Here is a 24,565-nt window from a genome sequence, read left to right as displayed (position 1 = left end):
CAATGTAACCAGTAGCCTGCAGGAAAATGGGTTATGGTAATATTTGCTCAAGATGCAAAACATTTATTATATTCCATGAGAAGAGGTGGATTCCTGGCATGGGGCATCCTTGTCCAACTTTCATTTCTCAGTGTGTGATTCCCCTTTTAGTCACTAGGGAGAGACCTTTCAACAAGAAAAACAGCTGGTTGACTCCGGGTCCAATAGCAGTCAAACAGGCAGGGGCAGCCAGCCGCAGTTATCCTCATCAACTGCACGCCGATCTGCGGATCACATCGTCCACGGGATGGATAACGACATCGCCGAACCGGACCCATCCCGGCAGCACAATGGTGTCGTGGAAGGGCTTTATGGAGAATTCACGGACTCGCTCAACGCAAAGGTCAGATATTCTGTGAGTTTGACTGAGAGTGCTCTCACTATTCAAAAGATCTCATCGTCACCTGGACAGGATGAGGTGGTTTTCCATTTAGCTGACTGTCTTGGCTGCCGGGCTTATAAAGTGGAGGACGAAGCGGACGTTGGGGCGTTCTTTACAGCCTATTTCTACCCGTTCAAGAGGCGACGGATAAGCACAGGCATGGCCCGGCAGAAAGTAGAGCAGTGCTTTCGGGTCGCACTGGTCCAGGACCCTCTCACCAATCTTCAAGAGGCAGAGAGATGGGCGCGTGCCATCAGAGAGGCTTCTATCCGCCAGATACCCCGACGACATGGTGAGAAGCAAGGCTGCATAGTTGAAATAAAACAGTTGTTTCTTTCTGGTTTAGTTATGTTTGATGAGGGCGTAGGTTCTAATTTAATTTAGCCAAACAGCATCAAACTTTAGGCTATTTATATGGATAACCTGAAAACGTCTGTCATCATTGCCATATACTGTGGGTCTATATGTTTCCTCATTTATTTAGGAGGAATTGTATACTCTGCCCAGGGAAATGGGGCTTATAAATTCAGTTCAAAATGTGAGGGTAACTTTCCATCACCTTTATCCCATACTGCACCTAAGGTCCAGTAATTCACAACCTGCTTACTCGGTTTCTATAGAATAGGATAGGCTTAAGTGCCAACTGACTGGGCAAGCTTGGAGAAGGAAATGGAATGTCCTGGAAATGGAATGTTGTTCATCTCTCACACCCAAGAACCAGCTTTACCTGCTGTGGGAGGATGACTGCCAGTTACCCTTCTCGGAGTGAAATCATTTGCATAGATTTGCAACTGTGAAATTTCTGTATAATTTGTAAGGGGTAATTTAGTCATCCCAAAAGCAACATTGCTGAACCCAAGTACACAAGTGATTGAACTCATCGTTTTTCATCTAATGGTGCTTATGCCGGTTGTCTTGGATCAGGAAAACCCTTATTACAACACAACCGTATTCAAATGCCTGCTTTTGAAATCTTCGCTCCATGTCATAGACTTAGTGCAGAGACCCGACTGACCCTTCAGTTCTGAACATGAAACAGAGTGCTGCTGATGCTAGTTACCCAGTTATCACTCACTGAGGAGATCATTTGGTGTGGATGAAGCTGCCTCAGGGAGAGCCATATACAAAATATTATGCTGACATTCTGTCAAAATATCACACATTATTTTGAATTGAGTTTATCCAAGTTATTGCTACAAGATGAAATGTCTCACATTATTGTGTGCTTCATTAAATTGCATTATTAGATTAGGTTTTATTGGTTTATTCGGATCCCCATTTGCTCTTGCGAAGCAGCAGCTATTCTTCCTGGGCTCCACACAAAAACATAGAACATGACAAGGAACAAAACACTGATACGCTGATAGACAAGAACAGTCACACAAATAAGATAGGAGTGCATGTGCCATGGGCCTAAATAGGCAGAATGTAAGGGAATTTCCATCTGAATAAAAAGGAGAGCTGTCGAGGATATAGTCAATCATACATCTATTCGGTTTAAGTTGCAACAAGGAGACACCCTCCAGCATAGAAACATAAAAAACATCTGCCAGTCCTTCTCTGAGAAGGCACTTATATATTAATCAGACAGTACCAAATATTCTCTAAACATCAGCCCGAGAGCCTTGTATGAAGTCAAAATAAAAGACAGTGACTTTGCCAGCCGCTACAGAATCACACAGTGTTCATAATGTCATTGTGTCCTCGGCCCTTGTTTCTTCAGTAGCTCTGGCGTCAATCACTATCGAACGATATGAGAACAATCCATAACATTCAGTGACAGGGCTAGTGACCATCAACCCCTACACAAATGAGTATCATAAATAGAGCACTGGAAATCATGTATTACAGAACGGGAAAACATATACATATGCTAAGCATGGTGTTAATTATCTTAACTGAATATCAACTTTATTCATCTTAAATATTCCCCATTAGACAGAGTGAAGATAATTGTCCATAAAACAGGGGTGCCTGCCTATTATCTGCTTAGGGGCCCATGCTTAGGGGCACTCTCTAGACCCCTCAGTGGCATAGTTCTAGAGGAAACGGATATTTGATTTGACAGTGACGGATTTGGAATGTTGGTTGCCAGAAATGGAGTCAGGTGTTGGTGGAATAAGGAATGAGGTCGCCCCGTGAATTGGCCTTTAGGTGTCCAAGGCAACTGAGACAAGGGTCTTTGTGTGAGTTGCACCTTAGGCCTGGAGCCAGCAGGAGTTGGAGTGTCAGAGCTTTGCCAAGAAGACAGATGGTAACCTGACCTGAGAGGTATATTAATGAAGTGTCTATCGATAGCCACTGATGATAAGCCATTGAAATGCTAACAATTGATGAACTGTGGCATGACTCAGGATTCCTGCTCTAGTACAAGAAGGCTTCTCCATCTGTAGTACAGTGACTAATGCATAATGCAATGATATCATTAATTTATACGTTTTTTTTAGCATTCAAGATTCGGGCCAGACAATAATACAGTATTCAACAGAATATATTATGTATTTTAAATGAGTAATGGGAAGCTAATAGATGCAACAAAATATGCCACATTAATTCCTTGTTCTCGAGCAAGGGTGTCAAACTCATTCCATAGAGGGCCTAGTGTCTGCAGGTTTTTGTTTTGCCTTTCAATTAAGCCCTAGACAACCAGGTGAGGGGAGTGACCTTAATGTATGAAAGTCAGAGGGACAGAGGGTGTATGAAAGTCAGAGGGACCGACTAATCTCTGTTCTAGAGGGTGTATGAAAGTCAGAGGGACCGACTAATCCCAAAAGGAATATTTATGTTAATTAATTTCATTTTATCTGGATTAAGAATTGGAATTGGATTAAGAAGGCAATTGCTTTTTTTGCTATAAGGTTAATGTTTAGGAAAAGCTATCAGACACTTTCAGTGCGTAATACCACATCATTTTGTTGAAACTGTAGATGCTAGATATTCCTTTATTTATTTTTTATTATTGTGGTTCAGTTACAGCTTGACTGTGTAAGGACTGCACAGTGTGTGTTTAAGTATCTGCAGTCTACCATTCAGTTCCTGTCACAGCCAGGTCATAACGGACTGAATGAGGTGTAAATAACGAAATCCTCAAACAATGTGATGTACTTTTGCACATCAAAGGCCATGGAAGGTAATATCCTGCTATTTGCCATGCTTAGAGGTACCATAAAATGAATGTCTGCATTTTTGTAAAGAAATTCAGTCTGTCTTGACTTTCAGGAAGGTAAAACAATTTCAGTGTGAACTTAAACGACTAAAACCAGATATGAAGTATGTAAAAAAGATAATGGACCTATATATTTTTAATAAGATCATCTTTGATAACTAACAATCACCAAAATAAAAACTCTGGGAGAATCTAAAATTCAAAAAACGTCATGGCACCCATTGATTTTGTTATAATGTTTGAGTCACTCAGATAGCATAAGAACATGTCAAAAGCCATGGCAAAATGTGTAAAATTGCAGGAAATTAGCTTTAAAACTTCAAAATGTTGTCTCTCCGTGTGTGTTCCACAGAGAGGGTATGTATTTGTCACTGTGATATCGCCCTACAGCCCAATGCTCTGCTGGCGCCACAGTGTCTCTCAGTGATGGAGACAAGAGCTGAACGGTGCCCCTGCTACATCAGTGGCCTCTCACCCCAGCCAGGCTGGTCCCCCGGGGCCCTCGTCTCCTGCTCTGCTCCCTCAGACAGGCCTGCCTGTGACAGGCTGTCAGGGCCCTGGCTCTACCTCTGTGGGCTGGGTGTCTAACCCCCCACCCTAATCTTGGACTCACTCAAGCTTGTTTGCAGATATGCCAGCTATGTCTGAGTTATGGAGGTAGTGTTACACCTTGGGGACACCTGAGACAGCAAGCTTTCACTTAAAGCCATTTCTACCAGCATTGTATTTTGTTTTCCTCAGTGTTCTGGCTAGTTTTCACTTATATTGATGTGTCAAAGCAATAATGCAATAGTGTGTGGACATAATGAGAGATATTATGTTCTAAATTCATGTTTGGTAATACTATATTTATTGCTTTAGTAGTAGACTGATTATACACAGCAAAGTTGATCAGTTAATCAGTTCCGTTAATTTGATCCCAGCCTCAGTACTTGTTAGTACTTACTCAGCCACCTCACCTTTCTGTTTACCCTTTTCCTCAGAGAAACACACACACTAGCTTGCTTGTCAGACAGCCCTTCAGCATGAGTCAGGGTCACATCTGCCCACAGGCACTTAACCACAGCCACACACACACACACACACACACACACACACACACACACACACACACACACACACACACACACACACACACACACACACACACACACACACACACACACACACACACACACACACACACACACACACACACACACACACACACACACACAGGGCCTAAAAGGTTGTTTCCACAGAAATGACTCTGGGCAGCATGTTACAAAATATGACTTAGGGAATGGGCATCAAAGCTTTAATTATTAAATCAAAAACAATATTGAGCTGGCTCTTTATTTAGGGTCCTCACTGTTTCTGTAACCAACTTGGCTGGTGAAGATCACCGCCTGAAACAGAAGCCCTGTTCATACCTAGTTCTAACATGCGCCTTTTGTACTGATCTTGTCAGTATTATGATTGTGCCCACATTTTTTAGACAGGTGTAGACGATGAAAAGACACATTGTGATTTGATTGTAATCAGATCTTCCCGAGGTAGTCAGGCACGGATTGTGTCTGGATATCAGTCAAGTGTAAACAGATCTGCAATGGTCAAACTATTTAAATTATCATTATACCAGCCTCAAACATCATTGACAGATACCACCATTGATTTACGGCTTCAGTAATTGTCTTAAAATAAATACATTCATGTTATTTTGAAAGAATATCTGTCAAATAATTTGCTTACAGGGAGGCACCAGCTAATCTGGTCACAATGCGGACACAGTGAACGGATAAGAGACACATTTTAATACAATGTGTAGACACGACAAACCTTGATCACATAGTTATTGGATCATATTGATCAGATCACATGTTAGCGCTAGGTGTAAACAATGCTATAATGAACCCTGTATGACTGCTACTGAAACTTTTGTAACTATCAAGCTCTGATAACCAACTTCAATTCGGATAGCTTTGCTTTCGTGCTGTATCCATGTGAAGGAGTTTTTTTCCTGTGATAAGTGAAACACCAAGCTATACAGTATTTCTAGTTGCAGTCCATAGGTGCACAAACGTACACTTCTTTTAATGTCAACTTAATATGTTTTCCATACCCAATTGTACCATAAATAGACCTAATAATGATAACCGGTCTTTGATTGATTAGATCACCTGTGAGCACATATGTTAGAGCCCACCTCTTACTGACCCAGGAACCATGGAAATGCTTCCTCGAAATATACTCTGAGGCTTCTGGGAGCTGAAGGCTTTTGAACAATGGGAGGCCCTATGTTTAAAACTAACGTTACCAAGTTAATGAGTAGACCAACGTCTAGTTTGCGTCTTTAGTTTTAGCCCCAAGCAACTATTAATGTACTGCTACAGGAGACTGAAGGAGTCAGGAGACAGGAAACACAGCAGAATACAGCAGAGCATGATATTGCTTACATGGAAATATCTCATGTTCTGTGGTGGTTAAGGCGGTGCTGAATTCCTACTCACAAGCTGTCAGGGGAGGATGTTAAACCGCCTCTGTATTTGAGGCACAAGGACTACAGCATTGGCTTTGACCCCTGAGGAGGCAGCGATTGTTCTGTCATCCCTGAACTGTTTTATTGAAGCCTTTATTTGGCTCATTGTATTGAGAGCATTTTATAGAGCTCATTTGACCTCACTTGAGTGGAAAAACGGACCCTAAAAGTTATGTACCAAACGGCAGCATCCACCATTGTGTCTGAAAGACATGAAGTCAGAGCCTTTAGTGTATAAAAGCCACATTGTGTAGTGTGAAGAAAAAAATACAATGGCAACCCTTTGTATGAATGGGGAAGAGTTAGCAAGATTGTGTTTTGATACTGTCTTAATACTGCTCTTTCTGATGGTTTCACACCTCACTTTGAGATATTTCGGTACCTCTGCTTTCCCTGCAAAGGAGCCAAATGAGTAGGAGGTGCCACTCCAGGTAATTGGATTTCTGGGCAGGGACAGGGGAGGCCATTTCCGCTCAGACGGCACTGGGCATGAACCAGACAGAGGGGCCTTGTGTGGAGGGACAGTGGCACAGCAGGGTAAGGGTGTACTGGTGCCAGTCCTGTTGGCATGAGGCTACAGGATGGAATTCACAGGGCAGTGCGATGGCTGTTTCACTGCTCCCAAGGGTCCAATTAGGCCCATAGGACCGGTTCCAATGCCCAGCAGAACCGGACTCACATTCACTGGTGGGAAGTTGCTTCCGCATGTGGCACATGCAGGGTTCAGAGGATAATGCTCAACTGCCAACCTTGATCCGGTACTGATAATGTCTAACAAGGTTAATTTGCGTCTGAAGTACTACTCATAACCACAAACAAGTGTAATCTCTGTAAAGATGACCCCAATTAGTCGATTGGTCGATTGTTTGGTCGATAGGCTGTTGCTTGACCAAGATTTCTTTAGTCGAGCAGTGGCAAATATATATTTTTTAAATTATGTGGACTAATCCATTTTGAGGCCGCAGGGATGGCAGACCGCAGTATCACCAGTAGTACATTTACCGTTAATTACCATAAATTCTCATTTGGAATGTTTGTTTGGTTATGGTAATTTATGTTAATACATTCAATATCTTATCATAATTACTGGTCCTGGGTGGCACAGCGGTCAAAAAGCACTGCACCGCATTACTGAGGCATCACTACAGCCCGTGGTTCGATCCCAGGCTGTGTCACAACCGGCCGTGACCGGGAACCCCATAGGACTGCTCACAATTGGCCATCCGGGGTATGGGAGGGTGACCGGTGCGGCTTCCCTTGGCTCATCGTGCTCTAGCAACTCCTTGTGACAGGGCCGGGCGCCTGCAAGCTGACTCCGGTCATCAGTTGAACGGTGTTTCCTCTGACACATTGGTGCGGCTGACATCCGGGTTAAGTGAGCAGTGTCATAAGAAGTAGGTGGCCAGGCGGGTCATGTTTCGGAGGACCTTCGCCTCTCCCGAGCAAATTGAGGAGTTCCAGAGATGAGCCAAGGGACTTAATTTGGGGAGAAAACGGGGTAAACAAAATATGCTTGTGACCAAACTGCCTGTTCAGGGTCGGGGCTGGTTAGTACTGGGACGGGAGATCGCCTGGGAATACCAGGTGCTGTAAGCTAAAAACTATATTATTTTTACAGTCTTGTCATTGTAGGAGTGGAAACGTTGTTGGCAGAGTGCACAACCTAAGTTTTGGTTTATTTCATTCCATTTCCGAGTTGTCAATTTATTCACTGTCTTTTGTTTGAAGCGCTTCTGTCAATCTTGAGTAAGTACATGCACCTGATTACACATAGAAGTAGGCCTAGGCTACCTGGCCTGCACGCAAATGTAGACCTATAAATGTGCCCATTTGGGGATCTGATACTATTTCTGATTGTCTTAACTCACCATCACTGTGGAGTTTCTCAAAGTCATTTTTCCTTCGCCTCAAACAGCAAATAAACAAAGTCTGTTTTTACATCCATTGAGAATGACAATAGTTCCTTAACGTAGCCTAATTGAAAAATTTGCTCCCTTTTGATAACCACTCAGCCTGAAAGGGTGAAAAAATAAATCTCATGCTCTGATCCGGTTGAAACGTCATAAAATAGGCCTGCCTGATTACTTCTTATCCCTTGCGCAAATAGCCTACAGCTTTGTCTGTTTGGGAAACTCTGAGAGCCCAGGATATTTTTACATATTAGCAATGGCAATAGAAGTAATTTTTTTATTTGAATAATATTAATTTAGATAGAATTGTGATTAACCACATGAAATTGATTTTGAGACATGAGGACTTTAATATAAATTAAATGAAACTGTTCCACGAATATGTGCATATGAAAATCATAACTGGCACGCAGATCAGGAGAAATGGTATGATAACTTGGCACTCCAAATGGAAAAGGTTGCCATCCGCTGGTGTATCCTATTACCGGCAACTTCAGGAGCATAATGGCAGAATCTGCGAAGCCCAGCAGCAGCGAGAGGAGGAGGGTCGGGTCAGGAACAGGTTAGGCTTATTGATCTCTAGCTTCCTCTTTAGTAATTTGTGTGTCTTAATTTTTAATCGCAGTGCTTAAAGCATCAGACAAGATAAGTAGCCTGCATATAGTTGATTGTATTCAAACATAGGGTGTGTCTATAAATGGAAAAACACATGTTTTTAAATTTGGAGCAATCTATTGTTCGAAAGAACAGACGACTCTCGACTAAGATTTGTTTTTGTCGGGGACAGCCCTAAATCTCTCTTATGATTTACTATGGCCTCTGAGAAGACACTGTCCCCTGTGCAGAAAGACAAGGGCATCTATAGTAACTACAGTATCAGAGGCTAGGAGTTCATCCTGAGTTAAAAACAACTGTCTCTGAAATGATCTCTCATGGGGCTCTGCAACATCTGAACAAGTTCAGCCAGCTTTTAATTAATCCGTTGGTGTCTGGTAATAATTGTAAAGATAACCACATTCTCCGGTAGTTTTGTATACTTTTTAGCCAGTAGTTCTGAAAGTAGCACTCATGAGCCAAAAGTGGTCCCCGAAAATTGTGTTACCTCACTTATGTGCAGATATGTGCACCACGTCAATGCTTTCTCTCTCGCTCTGCTCTGTGTGCATCTTGCTAGCTTTCACTCAAATTGTGAGGGGCTGAAGCTCATTCGCTGCAACTCAAATTGCTAGGGGGCTGGCCCACCTGTGGGAAAATGTAGGGAAAATAGCGCAGCACAGAAAAACTGTTGCTTTCAAACTAGGGATTTGTGGCTAATTTAGGTAAAACTTCAGATTGACACATCCAGCCCAAAGCGGCAGGTTTAAAAAATACTTAGTATTCGCCAAAGTTCCAGAGCATATCATCAACTTCAACATTAGGCGAATGACTTGAGGTGGCATGTGTTTTGTTTGACTTACATTTCTGGGGAAAAATAAGTGGGTCACAAAAACAATAACGTCAAGCACCATCTGTGAGTGAATGGTGTCACTGCCCTTGGTATCACTGTTTAATGCTATCTTTTTGAACAATGGTTTTCTGCCAAGGGATCTAGAGGGTAGAGACTCCTTTCATAACCACTTTGACATGTCTGAGATTGATGTCAGAAAAACATTTTGGAAGACAATGGAGAGTTGCATGATTGATGTTTCCTTGATACTAGAAAATTAAGTGGAGCAATTATTCCCTTGACAGCTTGAGAATACCAACTCACAAACTATTCCTTCTTCCCTCTTCTGTTTATCTACATCTCTCACTCTATTGCTCTCTTTTTCTATTCTCTCTCTCTCTCTCTCTCTCTCAGATGTGAAGTACTATGAGGTACGGCGGCCCTGCAGGGTCATGGTTCTGGTGAACCCCCAGAGTGGGCGGGGCCAGGCTCTCCAGCTTTTCTCTGGGCAAATCGAGCCCATGCTCACCGAGGCTTCAGTCCCCTACACACTGGTCATCACTGGTCAGTTCCCTACACATTGGTCATCACTGGTCAGTTCCCTACACATTGGTCATCACTGGTCAGTTCCCTACACATTGGTCATCACTGGTCAGTCCCCTGCACATTGGTCATCACTGGTCAGTCCCCTAAACACTGGTCAGTCCCCTACACATTGGTCATCACTGGTCAGTCCCCTACACACATTGGTCATCACTGGTCAGTTCCCTACACATTGGTCATCACTGGTCAGTCCCCTACACACATTGGTCATCACTGGTCAGTCCCCTACACACATTGGTCATCACTGGTCAGTTCCCTACACATTGGTCATCACTGGTCAGTTCCCTACACATTGGTCATCACTGGTCAGTCCCCTGCACGTTGGTCATCACTGGTCAGTCCCCTGCACGTTGGTCATCACTGGTCAGTCCCCTACACACTGGTCATCACTGGTCAGTCCCCTACATACATTGGTCATCACTGGTCAGTCCCCTGCACGTTGGTCATCACTGGTCAGTCCCCTACACGTTGGTCATCACTGGTCAGTCCCCTACACATTGGTCATCACTGGTCAGTCCCCTACATACATTGGTCATCACTGGTCAGTTCCCTACACATTGGTCATCACTGGTCAGTCCCCTACACATTGGTCATCACTGGTCAGTCCCCTACACACATTGGTCATCACTGGTCAGTCCCCTACACATTGGTCATCACTGGTCAGTCCCCTACACACTGGTCATCACTGGTCAGTCCCCTACACATTGGTCATCACTGGTCAGTCCCCTACACATTGGTCATCACTGGTCAGTCCCCTACACACTGGTCGTCACTGGTCAGTCCCCTACACACTGGTCATCACTGGTCAGTCCCCTACACACTGGTCACACACTGGTCATCACTGGTCAGTCCCCTACACATTGGTCATCACTGGTCAGTCCCCTACACACTGGTCATCACTGGTCAGTCCCCTACACACTGGTCATCACTGGTCAGTCCCCTACACACACTGGTCAACACTCAGTCCCTTACACACCTACCTGCTTGAACCCTATTATCACACTGCCCTGATTGCACACACACATGCGCACGCACGCACGCACGCACGCACGCACGCACGCACGCACGCACGCACGCACGCACGCACACACACACACACACACACACACACACACACACACACACACACACACACACACACACACACACACACACACACACACACACACACAGTGTTTGACTGTTTGGCACTGCCTTGTTGGTTCCCCTGCTCCCAGTATTATATACTTTCAACTGCTTTTCACTAACAGTAGCAATGAGTTCAAAGTCACTGAACTCTGCATAACCTTTCACTGAATAAAAGTCAGGTATCTTTGAGCAGCAGGAACAATCCAAGGAGCCAGAAAGACTTTTAGAAATCCCTTCAGCTACACATTAACACCACCACCTATACTTCACCATCACCCGGTATAGCTGACAAGAAGCTATCTCTGCCAGCGTTACAAACCATCACCCGGTATAGCTGACAAGAAGCTATCTCTGCCAGCGTTACAAACCATCACCCGGTATAGCTGACAAGAAGCTATCTCTGCCTGCGTTACAAACCATCACCCGGTATAGCTGACAAGAAGCTATCTCTGCCAGCGTTACAAACCATCACCCGGTATAGCTGACAAGAAGCTATCTCTGCCAGCGTTACAAACCATCACCCGGTATAGCTGACAAGAAGCTATCTCTGCCAGCGTTACAAACCATCACCCGGTATAGCTGACAAGAAGCTATATCTGCCAGCGTTACAAACCATCACCAAGACACCTATGAGTTGTTCAATGCCTTCTTAATCTTTGAAACAACTGAAAAAGGAGAGAACAGAGAGAGAGGAGAAAGAGTGTGAGTTCAGTCCCAGGGGACATGAAAAAAGGCAGTCTAATTACCGACAGTCGGCGTGACGATGCCGACCTGGGACTGCTGGGAGCTGGGGCTGGGAGAATATGGGTCACCAGAGGCTCTCTCAGCTAGCGCTCAGCTAGCACTGCTCCCCCTCCACTGCCTGGGTACTGTAGCTAGCCTGTCTGAGTGGATTAACCAGCGCCACCTCCACTTAGGGAATGGAGCCCTGCAGAACTATCATGTCACCTACTAGTCTATGCCAGAGGACTAAGGCACACTGAGAGGATCGTCTTTCAGCGAGGGGGTAAATCTGGGGTTTTCTGTGGTGTGTGTTCATGTGCTTGTGTGCACCTGCATGTGTGTGTCTCCCTCAGAAACTGAGGGAGCTCATGTGGAAAACAGTTCAATGTTCAAGTAGCTATGTATTCAGGAACTGAAAGCAAAAAAACGTTATATTGGGCATGCGGTATCATCCTAACCCAAAAGGGACCTTGGTTCATATCACATTAACAGAGAGTAGCTACCAAGCTATAGCTCATCAGAAGAGAGGATTACGTAAAATCCAGAAAGTCAAGAGATGGTGAGGTAGCCCCTGTCTATGTGTGTTTGCATGTGGCACTGACCCCGTGAATAAGGAGAGGGCTGGGAAGTGCAGCCTCAGCCTCCAGCCAGCAGCATAGAGTGCTGAGTCAGCCGCAACAACCTCCCTCTGCTTTTGCCTGACAGCACAGGACCACATCACTCCGCTCTCAGTCTCCCCATACATACCAAACAGCATGGACTTAAAGGTAACTCAGTGGGTGAGGGAGGGCTAGGGGACAGATACATGTTATGCTAGGAGAGGAGGAGAAGAGGAGGAGGAGGAGAGGGGGAGAAGAGGAGGAGGAGAGGGGGAGGAGAGGAGGAGAAGAGGAGAGGAAGAGGAAGAGGAGAGGAGGAGGAGAGGGGGGTGGATGTAGTAATGGAGTTTTTTCTGGTCATTTTTCAAACCTCAAAACATACGATAACTCAAGCAGAAAAGTAATGCCCTTGTGATGACAATGCCTCAACACACCCACACAGACACAGACATAGACACACACAATTGCAATAACAAACAAACACAGTACTGCCTTTAGCAGAGCTGATATTTGCTGCAGAACACGAGTCTCAGCTGGCAGAATGGTGCTAGACAGTGTGCTTAGGGGGGATCCAATAAGACCCCCTGCAGCGCGACTGTCTCAAGGACATCTCCAATAAAAACTCCACTAAACAAACAGAGTCGGCCCCAGTCGTCACATTAACCATCACAGCAGTGGCAGATGTTTGCACTAAGGCCTGGCTGCTTTGAAGACTGCCATCGGCCAGTTGAATAGCCACTGCATGGTCTAATGTGATATGTATGGACTGATAGAGGGAAATTGAATCTCTTTTCTCTCCCATCCCACTGATCCCTCCCTGGGGGCTTCTGGTGAAGGGAGGCCATCTCTCGGACCTTATTCTCGCTCTCTTTCCTCCCTCCTTCTCGCTGTCCCTCTCTCATGGTGTTTCTCTCTGTCCCACATAGAGCACCAGAACCATGCGAGGGACCTGGTGAGAGAGACTGATCTGTCACAGTGGGACGCTCTGGTCATCCTGTCAGGAGACGGGCTGCTGTTCGAGGTGCCATAAGTATAGACACTGCATGAACACATTTCCAGCATAGCTAACTTGTCTAAAGTTCCCCTAAGACTGTTTGAATAAGCAGTGGGGTTTGTGGGGTACAACTCTCAGTTGGAGGGTCATGGCCTGATGCTGTTTGTGTGTGTTTGCCTGTCCGGTCAGGTGTTGAATGGTCTTCTGGAGAGAGAGGACTGGGAGGAGGCCATCCAGACCCCATTGGCCATCTTACCAGGGGGCTCGGGCAACGCCCTGGCAGCCTCCGTCCACCACTACACTAAGTAAGTCCACTAATGAGACATTTAAATGCATAGAGTACAGTAGAATGGAATGCGATAGGAAAACTGGCCTGGACAAAGAAGGTGATTTATCCCTTTTCTATGGATGTAATTATCTGACTGGGCAGATTAGGCACATTTCTTCGAGAGACAAGGGAGAGAGATAGTGTCTGCTTCAGCTTCACACTTCATAAAGTCCAAGGAGAGTCATTATTTGACGGTTGCTGATAGCTACTTTTAATGGAGTGATGTAATGGGTTCTAGAGCAACTAGAAATTCAGTGGACTACTACTGAGGTAGTGTCTGGACCGCCTTTATTACTGCTGTTTGTGAAATATGAGCCACCTACATATACAACATCAACAGAAAAACAACAACAAAATACACAGCAAGTTGTATAACATCAGATATCTATCACAGTTGAATAAAGGTTTGCAACCTATGAACAACCCTAACCCTAACACCCCTGTTCAACCCGAACCAAGCTAACCCTAGCCACAACCCTTACCCTAGCCACAACCCTTACCCTAGCCACATCCCTTACCCTAGCCACAACCCTTACCCTAGCCACATCCCTTACCCTAGCCACATCCCTTACCCTAGCCACATCCCTTACCCTAGCCACATCCCTTACCCTAGCCACATCTCTTACCCTAGCCACAACCCTTACCCTAGCCACAACCCTTACCCTAGCCACATCCCTTACCCTAGCCACAACCATTACCCTAGCCACAACCCTTACCCTAGCCACAACCCTTACCCTAGCCACAACCCTTACCCTAGCCACAACCCTTACCCTAGCCACAACCCTTACCCTAGCCACAACCCTTACCCTAGCCACAATCATTACCCTAGCCACATCCCTTACCCTAGCCACAACCATTACCCTAGCCACAACCCTTACCCTAGCCACAACCCTTACCCTAGCCACAACCCTTACCATAGCCACATCCATTACCCTAGCCACAACCCTTACCCTAGCCACAACCCTTACCCTAGCCACATCCCATACCCTAGCCACAACCCTTACCCTAGCCACATCCCTTACCCTAGCCACAACCCTTACCCTAGCCACATCCCTTACCCTAGCCACAACCCTTACCCTAGCCACAACCCTTACCCTAGCCACAACCATTACCCTAGCCACAACCCTTATCCTAGCCACATCCTAGCCACAACCCTTACCCTAGCCACATCCCTTACCCTAGCCACATCCCTTACCCTAGCCACATCCCTTACCCTAGCCACAACCCTTACCCTAGCCACAACCCTTACCCTAGCCACAACCCTTACCCTAGCCACAATCATTACCCTAGCCACATCCCTTACCCTAGCCACAACCATTACCCTAGCCACAACCCTTACCCTAGCCACAACCCTTACCATTGTCACATCCATTACCCTAGCCACAACCATTACCCTAGCCACAACCATTACCCTAGCCACAACCATTACCCTAGCCACATCCCTTACCCTAGCCACATCCCTTACCCGAGCCACATCCCTTACCCTAGCCACAACCCTTACCATAGCCACATCCATTACCCTAGCCACAACCATTACCCTAGCCACAACCCTTACCCTAGCCACATCCCTTACCCTAGCCACAACCATTACCCTAGCCACAACCATTACCCTAGCCACAACCATTACCCTAGCTACATCCCTTACCCTAGCCACAACCATTACCCTAGCCACAACCATTACCCTAGCCACATCCCTTACCCTAGCCACATCCCTTACCCTAGCCACATCCCTTACCCTAGCCACAACCATTACCCTAGCCACAACCCTTACCCTAGCCACATCCCTTACCCTAGCCACAACCCTTACCCTAGCCACATCCCTTACCCTAGCCACAACCATTACCCTAGCCACATCCCTTACCCTAGCCACATCCCTTACCCGAGCCACAACCCTTACCCTAGCCACAACCCTTACCCTAGCCACAACCCTTACCCTAGCCACAACCCTAACCCTAGCCACAACCCTTACCCTAGCCACAACCCTTACCCTAGCCACATCCCTTACCCTAGCCACAACCATTACCCTAGCCACATCCCTTACCCTAGGCCACAACCCTTACCCTAGCCACAACCCTTACCCTATCCACATCCCTTACCCTAGCCACAACCCTTACCCTAGCCACAACCCTAACCCTAGCCACATCCCTTACCTTACCCTAGCCACAACCCTTACCCTAGCCACAACCCTTACCCTAGCCACAACCCTAACCCTAGCCACATCCCTTACCTTACCCTAGCCACAACCCTTACCCTAGCCACAACCCTTACCCTAGCCACAACCCTTACCCTAGCCACAACCCTTACCCTAGCCACAACCATTACCCTAGCCACATCCCTTACCCTAGCCACAACCCTAACCCTAGCCACATCCCTTACCTTACCCTAGCCACAACCCTTACCCTAGCCACAACCCTTACCCTAGCCACATCCCTTACCCTAGCCACAACCCTTACCCTAGCCACAACCCTTACCCTAGCCACAACCCTTTCCCTAGCCACAACCCTTACCCTAGCCACAACCCTAACCCTAGCCACATCCCTTACCTTACCCTAGCCACAACCCTTACCCTAGCCACAACCCTAACCCTAGCCACATCCCTTACCTTACCCTAGCCACAACCCTTACCCTAGCCACAACCCTTACCCTAGCCACATCCCTTACCCTAGCCACAACCATTACCCTAGCCACAACCCTTACCCTAGCCACAACCCTTACCCTAGCCACAACCATTACCCTAGCCACAACCATTACCCTAGCCACAACCGTTACCCTAGCCACAACCCTTACCCTAGCCACAACCCTTACCCTAGCCACAACCCTTACCCTAGCCACAACCCTTACCCTAGCCACAACCCTTACCCTAGCCACAACCCTTTCCCTAGCTTCATGTCCACACCCCAGTTCAACCCTAACCCCATTATCTTACAGTTAGACAGTGCAGATGGTTATGTTTAAAGTACTGTAACTGTCCAGCGTTTCCAGATCTCTATGAAATATGACCTATAGTTAATTACAATATGAGTTAAATAGTGTTCCTTCCCAAAAAGGACAACAGAATGGTGTGGGTGTACAGTGTACCGGTCATTAAAAATATTAATGTGAGTAAACTGCTGATTGGCCAGCTCATCCTCCTCTAGACTGCTGATTGGCCAGCTCATCCTCCTCAGGAGTATGACATCATACTCTATGAGGAGATAGCAAGCCTTTTTGAAACGGTCACTTTGAGTTTTTCTCCAAGTTATACTTTGGCCACAAAAACGACTATAGGACAAGTCAACAACATTATGTGGGTATGAGTTAGCAGAATATGAATTTAAAAGTGAGATTTTCACTGAACAGTTACTTTAAAACAATGGGATTAGGATTTAACCGGCTTGTGGACATGAACCTAAGGTTAGGGTTATGGCGAGGGTTAGGGTTACTGCTGTAAGTACAATGTATTACCATTCTAGAGTTAGGGTTAGGGTCATTACTTTTAAGTGAAGGAGTAGCTCCGGCTCAATTGAACCACAGACTGATACCTAACTGCCTCAGTCTACTGTGAGCTGACTGCTACTCCCTGCAGGTCTCCCCCGGCCTGGGGTAAGGAGCTGCTGCTGAGCTGTGGCTTCCTGCTGTGTAAAGGCCTGGTGACTCGGCTGGACCTGGTCTCTGTCCACCTGGCCTCCAGCCAGCGCATCTTCTCCTTCCTCTCCCTGGCCTGGGGCTTCGTGGCCGACGTTGACATCGAGAGCGAGAAGTACCGCCTCGTTGGCCCCATGCGATTCCTGGTGGGTACGCTGATGCGCCTGGCCTCCCTCAAGGTATATCAGGGTAGGCTGGCATACCTGCCTGCTCCTCCCTTCACACCCCAGAACTCCTCCCTCTGCTCCTCTCTACCCTGTGGGCCCAACAGCTCCCCCAATCAGAACTCTCGCCACAACCACAGCACAAACTCCAACCACAACACCGCCCACAACTCCTCCAACATTGCCATCACAACCATGAGGACCGAGCCCCAACCAGTCAACCAGAAGGGGCCTCCTGACTCGCTCCTACCAGCCTTAGAGCAGCCGGTGCCTGATCATTGGACAGTAGTGAATGAGGAAGACTTTGTACTGGTATTGGCCATGTTCCAGTCCCACTTGGCTGAGGACCTGTTTGCCGCCCCTGGGGCCGCAGCAGACGACGGCTTCATCCACCTGTTGTACGTGCGTGCAGGCATCTCCAGGCTAGCCCTGCTCACACTCTTCATGACCATGGAGAAGGGGGGCCACCTGGCTATTGGCTGCCCACACCTTGTGTATGAGAGGGTGAAGGCCTTTCGCCTGGAGCCTCTATCCCCCGAGGGAGCGATCACTGTGGACGGGGAGATGGTGGAGTACGGGCCAGTACAGGCCCAGGTTCATGAAGGAATCGCCAGGCTCATCTCAGGCTGAGAATCTACTCGGAGAGTCTGTCCTCCCCATAGCTCTGACTTCTCACTCCCTTTCTTACTCTGTCTACTGTATATACAAAGTGCCAAAGACATTATATCAGCCTTTGGAAAATCCCCCCTCTTTTTTTCTACAGATATAGATACTGAATGTCTCTGTGTCCTGTTGTTTAGAGATCCTCCCTTTCCTCTCCATGCTTCATTCAGGGTCAAAGCCATGGGTGTTCTTGCAGCTGGCTGGTCTCAGCTAAGAGTGTGTGTGTATGATAGTGTGTTGTGAGCGGTGTGTTTAGTAGGGAGGGGCCCACGGCTAAGGAGTACCTTGTGTGCTCCGCTGTCTGACTTAATAAGTGTGACACACGTGAAGAGAAGCACATTCTTCTGTCCCGCGAGGATGTGGCAGGCAACCAGCTCTACGCCCGCTATCTAGCCCCGGGGTAATCATTCTGTGGAGGATGAGACACGGGCCTGACATGAAGGTCTTCCCACCTCATGATATACTGTTCGAGTCATGGATGTAGGTTCTCTATGGAGAAGCACAACGTTGGAGAATGCAGCATTGTAGACCTCCACCAATGATATTAGGTTACTCTTCTCTCTCTCATCAGTGAAAACCTCCACTTTACCTCTTCGTTTAATGGATGGGGTGGAAGGGGTTAGGTGCTAGTGAGGTTGTGTTCAAGCAGCGTGGAGGTTCAGGAACCTGGCCAGCTGAGGTTGCCTTCTTATATATCTTGCCTGTCTCCTACCCTGCTGCTGCTGCAGCTCTAGCCAACATGCTTCTTGCTGCTGCTGCAGCTCTAGCCAACCTGCTTCTTGCTGCTGCTGCAGCTCTAGCCAACATGCTTCTTGCTGCTGCTGCAGCTCTAGCCAACATGCTTCTTGCTGCTGCTGCAGCTCTAGCCAACATGCTTCCTGCTGCTGCTGCAGCTCTAGCCAACATGCTTCTTGCTGCTGCTGCAGCTCTGGCCAACATGCTTCTTGCTGCTGCTGCAGCTCTAGCCAACATGCTTCTTGCTGCTGCTGTAGCTCTAGCCAACATGCTTCTTGCTGCTGCTGCAGCTCTAGCCAACATGCTTCTTACAGCTGCTGCAGCTCTAGCCAACATGCTTCTTGCTGCTGCTGCAGCTCTAGCCAACATGCTTCTTGCTGCTGCTGCAGCTCTAGCCAACATGCTTCTTGCTGCTGCTGCAGCTCTAGCCAACATGCTTCTTGGACCACCTCCTTCCTGACACACAAACACACAGGCTTGACTCTCCCTTTCAGATCTGGAGCACTTAGCAGGGAGGGGGATGGTCTCGTCTGCTACATATGATCCCTTTCTTCTAGCTGTGTTAAGATTGTACTCCCTCCTCCTTCACAAGATTTTGGAGCCATCAGCACCTAATGTGTCCTTATTCTGAAGCTTTATGTGTGAATGAAAAATACTAGCTGATAGAACTACAAGCAGTTGAAGAAGATACAGCACATTGTCGATTTTTATGAACGGTTTTATTGTAGATAAAATAATATAAATATTTCTGTTGTTTTCTGTCCAAGCACACACTAAGAAGGGAAACAAGGATTTGCACTACGCAGCACTGCATGGGTCAGTGGGTTTTGCACATTGACTCGATCAATAAGAGTTGGAGCGACCAGGCCAGAGTGCTGTGCTCTCTGCTGGGGCCTTTTTCTTGTCAGGGCGGAGATGATGAGCTTAGTGCACTGGAGCAGATGTGAGCATTATCATCAGTTCTACTCGCACCAGTTCATGCCAGGTCGGGTTCACCCCAGAGATATAACAATTACTGGTTTAACTAATCCTAGAGCCCACACTTGGTTTGGTTTGGATCAAAATGTCATATGGGTGGAATGGTTTTAATGTACTGTATAATGAATCTAAAAGGATGCTTAAAATGACTCTTCCTGAAGGTATGCTGACTGCAGATGTGATATTAACTTCTCCCATTCTGATTTCAATCTTCCATTTCTGTGCCTGTACCTGACTTTGATATGCCTTTAGATAAATAAAAGTTCAAGTTTTATTTGTCACATGCACAAGTACAGTGAAATGCTGGATAAATAATTTATGATAAAAATATTAAACATACTGTACGGTACCTTTTACCCCATACATACCTATCTACCTACCTAATCCTCGTGTGTCAGGCTCTGCTGGTGGTGTTGACAAGGTCATAGACCATGCATACACAAGTAAAAACACATATCCAAATTGAGAGATTAGCTATGCAAGTTCTTTTAATGTGGCCCGTTCTGGGACGCCTCACTGCTCTTTATGCAGTGTGAGGGGTCCCCCTAGTGGATTTACCTTAAACAGTCATTGCAGTGCAAGTGGTGTAAGTTCTGACAAAGTACTTGCACATTTGTTTCTATGGTACAACAGTAGTAATGTATAAAATCTTATGATAGCTCACTTTCATTCATTGTATGTTTGGTTGCATTGATTCACTAGCATACTGGTATCCAGGTTATGAAAACAATTACGAGCCATTTTGAATTAAACTACAATCACTTATCATATTTCCATCTGAATATCAAAAACCTGCATTTGAATCACCTCAGGTACGGTAGCTCATGCTAGACAGTGTATACTGAGTATCATCTCTCCTCAAACGAATATAATCTCTCCTCAACCGAACAGACAAGCGGACATCCATTGCTGACCCTGGCTGACCCTAGTGACTGTTATGTAATATGTACAAAAAACAACCGGTCTCAACACATCTGAGTGGAGTAATTGCAATTGTGTTGAACTACTGTTATCTTCTGTGTCCTGTACCCTTGGCTGGTAGGGTGGACTGTGGAGTGACTACATCATAGTACTGTTATTAATATTCAAATACTGCTGTAGTCTTCTCATTGCATTCATGTCATTTTGTATGTCATCATTTCCGTGTAGGAGAGAGATCTATATTTTTCCAGTGTTTCATTTAGTAAGAACCACAACTAAATACATGAATCATGCTGTATCGACTGTCTGAATGGTAATAAAATTCCCAAATTCTTCAAGAGTTCTGTCTTGTTCATCATTAGCAACCATCTTTTCCAGAGAGCATCAACAATGTTAATTGTCTTTTTAGTTTTTATATAAAGTGAAAATGATAATCCAGGGGTTAATATTGTCCATTACAGGTGTTGTGTATTTGAGGGTGTATTATAGTTCTGCTTTTAGGACCAGACTAATCTTATCTTTATGATAGCAGTGTTCCAATGTCAGTACTGCTGATAGCTTCTCTCCCTCTAACCATGGATACCCATTCTAAATATCCACCTGTTGAGAGAGTAACCACTAAGTAATATCATTTGTAGGCCTATACTAAGGAGACCGGTATAGAGAACTTGGCTGGAGCAAGAGTTGACCACAATTACTCCATGCCTACTATATCTCCCAAATATACAGGAGAATATCCACTTTGCCATGTGTCAGTCAAACTCAAGGGATGACGATAGAAGCTAATACGCCGAGTTGTGGAAACAATTTCTATAATCTGTCACGTGACATAGTAATAATCACTGGCTTTATAATGAAGAGGTGGACGTCTTTCAGGGCACGCAAGAGAGAGAGGAGGGAGGAGATAAAGAGAGGGTGAGATAAGACAATAAGGCAGGTAGAGAGTGTTCGGATGAGATTGTATCAGGTAAGTAAAGCAACGTTATTTTCAGTTACAGTGCTCTTGTCGGTTACCATATCATTTCAGAGTATCTGCATATGAGTATCTGCACATGATGGCAATCAAATATCGAATGGCAGAGGAAAAAACATATTGTAAATGCATTACATTCAGTGTGTTAATTCTCTATTCTGTGTTACATTAATTCTCTAGGCAATTAATAAACAGGTTGTCACAACACTGCCATTTGTGCGTAAAGCAGCTGACCTCAGGTCGCTTAATTTCTGGTTCTAGTTAATTGCTCTCCACTCCCCCTCGCTCCAAATTCTATTATTTCATTCATGAGCACCGACGTCGTACTATTCATATTCTAAATGGTAAAATGACTCACATCTACATGGACCACATCCTATAAATACGGATTCTACTCCCTCTTGGTCATCTGTGCACAGGCTGTCCCAACAAGAGGAGGAAACTGAAGATTAACCCTCGTGTAACAGCCAAGAGAGAAGACTTGTGCAAACAAACAACAATAGAAGGAACAGAAGAATATCGAAGTAATCCAACTAGAGTTATAAAAGTTGTAAAATGTCTCTAGTGGGCGCCCTGCCTTTCCTGAAACCGCGCCTTTCCCCTTCTGTTTCTCCTGGGCGTCAAAGAAGACACACACTGCCAGCAAGTGAGTTCCGACCGCTCAACACGCAAGATGCCATCAGCGTGTTCGAAATCGAGAAAGAGGGTAAGTTGTCCATAGATTCAGTTCTAAATGTGTGTATGTATTATGTGTTATGAATTAATGTCACGAATATACAATGTATGAGCGTTATCAGGGGTACTCAAGTCACGCGTAAAACTCGTGCCAACAGCCTCTCCTTGGGCTTTACGCACGTTGACTGGGCGCGCTAGTCTGTCTCTTGATTTCCATAACACTTTGTATTAATCCCTTGTTATAGGTTTAATGCACTGATACGGATACGCCTTGGCATTCTTAAATACAGTGAGTTCAAAGATGATGAAAACGTGTGTCTCTCTTTTCCTCCGCCAGCCTTTATCTCTGTGTCAGGAGACTGCCCGCTCCACCTTGATGAGGTGCGTCATTTCCTCACGCTGTGTCCAGAGCTGTCCATGGGCTGGTTTGAGGAGGGGAGACTAGTAGCCTTCATCATTGGGTCCCAATGGGACCAGGACAGACTCACCCTAGTAAGACACCTTCTATGATGTTATATCATTTCCTATTGATTCATAGGTCATTTACTCTATATCTTCCTGTGTTTTTATTAGCTCACTGATAGTTTTTCGAAATCAGGTGCTCTGTATTACATCACCGTACACATTATTGAATGAACTTTACTTGAGCTACATTTGCATTTTTCCTTTGCTGCAGGACGCCCTAACTCTTCACAAGCCCAAAGGTTCCACAGTTCATATCCATGTGCTGGCGGTCCACCGGACCTTCCGGCAGCAGGGCAAGGGCCCTATCCTGATGTGGCGCTACCTGCAGTATCTACGCTGCCTGCCCTATGTGCGCCGTGCTGTGCTCATGTGTGAGGACTTCCTGGTTCCCTTCTACCAGAAGTCTGGCTTCAAGGTGCAGGGCCGCTGTTCCATCACGGTGGCATCACTGACCTTCACAGAGATGCAGTACCCTGTGAGGGGCCATGCCCTGATGCGGCGCAACAGTGAAGCTATTGGTTTTCCTCAGACTGCGTTATTATTGGAGGAACAGACTCAGAGGCTTGAGTCTGTGTTATTATTGGAGGAACCGATTCAGAGGAGTGAGTCTGCATTGTTATTGGAGGAAGAGACTCAGAGGACTGAGCCTGAGCCTGAGCCTGCGGATGTGTAAATCTTTTTTTTACTGAGTAAGATATTAGATTCCTGCTGTACATATCAACTATGATGTAAAATAAAGTGATGTAAACATTTACATTTATATCTAAGATGGTAGTCTAAAGTGCACACCATACATGCATGACCAATGCAGGGAGTCTTTAAGCTTTATCACAATGTTTTAATTTCAGATACCTAACGTTATTTAATATGTGACTATTTCAACGTTAACTAGCTACATGCTAATGAATGTTAGAACAAATATCGTGTGACTTCTGTCTGTGTGAGATTATATTTTTACTGCAAATGTTCCCGTTTTATTTATTGTAAGTTTTGTCTGAAGGTTTGGGTTGCAAGCCCCCTCCTCTCTGACGGTATATGGACTGACGTCACTGACTACCAGGCTTAGCAGCTCAACCGTGCCTCTTTATCTCTATTAGTGGGCATTAGGTATACTGTAAACGTCTGAGGATTTACACGAGGATCCTTTCATTGGACTGCCAGTAGATCTAGTGACTTAACAAGCCCGTTTTCATACAATGAGAAAAGTAGGCTACATCCACACCAATTTGGATTAATTTGTTACTGAAACTGTTTGTCTATTCATTTCCCTTTGGGTCATATGTGCAGAGCGTTAATCAAACCATGTAATATCTTATCTTACTCCACCAGAACCTGTCTTACCCTTGAAACCAATCATATCTTAAATAAATATGTTTTTGTACTGTTTTTGTTATTAAAAAATATAATAAAGATGATAATGTATTAACTTTCTGAGCATGTTCAATTTGGATGACTTCAGTATAATAATGAAATTTATTGTTGATTCATTTAACTATATTTATTCATAAGAATACACAACATCATATGCATACTTTGTCTGTTTTTACACAT

General features: G+C 45.5%; 2 protein-coding genes across 2 annotated transcripts; both read left to right on the top strand.

Annotated features, from left to right (window-relative positions):
• The first annotated feature begins 193 nt into the window (after positions 1–193).
• Positions 194–21,241, top strand: LOC139565141 (sphingosine kinase 1-like). Its single transcript, XM_071385252.1, has 5 exons — positions 194–713; positions 9,856–10,005; positions 13,421–13,515; positions 13,678–13,793; positions 17,382–21,241. Exons 1-5 carry the CDS (start codon positions 287–289, stop codon positions 18,232–18,234), a joined length of 1,641 nt encoding a protein of 546 aa, XP_071241353.1. The 5' UTR covers positions 194–286; the 3' UTR covers positions 18,235–21,241.
• A 1,052-nt stretch (positions 21,242–22,293) lies between these two features.
• LOC139564953 (serotonin N-acetyltransferase-like) lies at positions 22,294–23,766 on the top strand. The gene is made up of 3 exons (XM_071384895.1): positions 22,294–22,580; positions 22,887–23,041; positions 23,226–23,766. The coding sequence occupies exons 1-3, from the start codon at positions 22,430–22,432 to the stop codon at positions 23,685–23,687; spliced, it is 768 nt and encodes a 255-aa protein (XP_071240996.1). The 5' UTR covers positions 22,294–22,429; the 3' UTR covers positions 23,688–23,766.
• The last annotated feature ends 799 nt before the right edge of the window (positions 23,767–24,565 follow it).

The sequence above is a fragment of the Salvelinus alpinus genome, chromosome 36 (assembly GCF_045679555.1).
Source record: "Salvelinus alpinus chromosome 36, SLU_Salpinus.1, whole genome shotgun sequence".
NCBI classification, from domain to species: Eukaryota; Metazoa; Chordata; class Actinopteri; order Salmoniformes; family Salmonidae; genus Salvelinus; species Salvelinus alpinus.
This window is presented reverse-complemented; position numbering and strand designations above follow the sequence as displayed.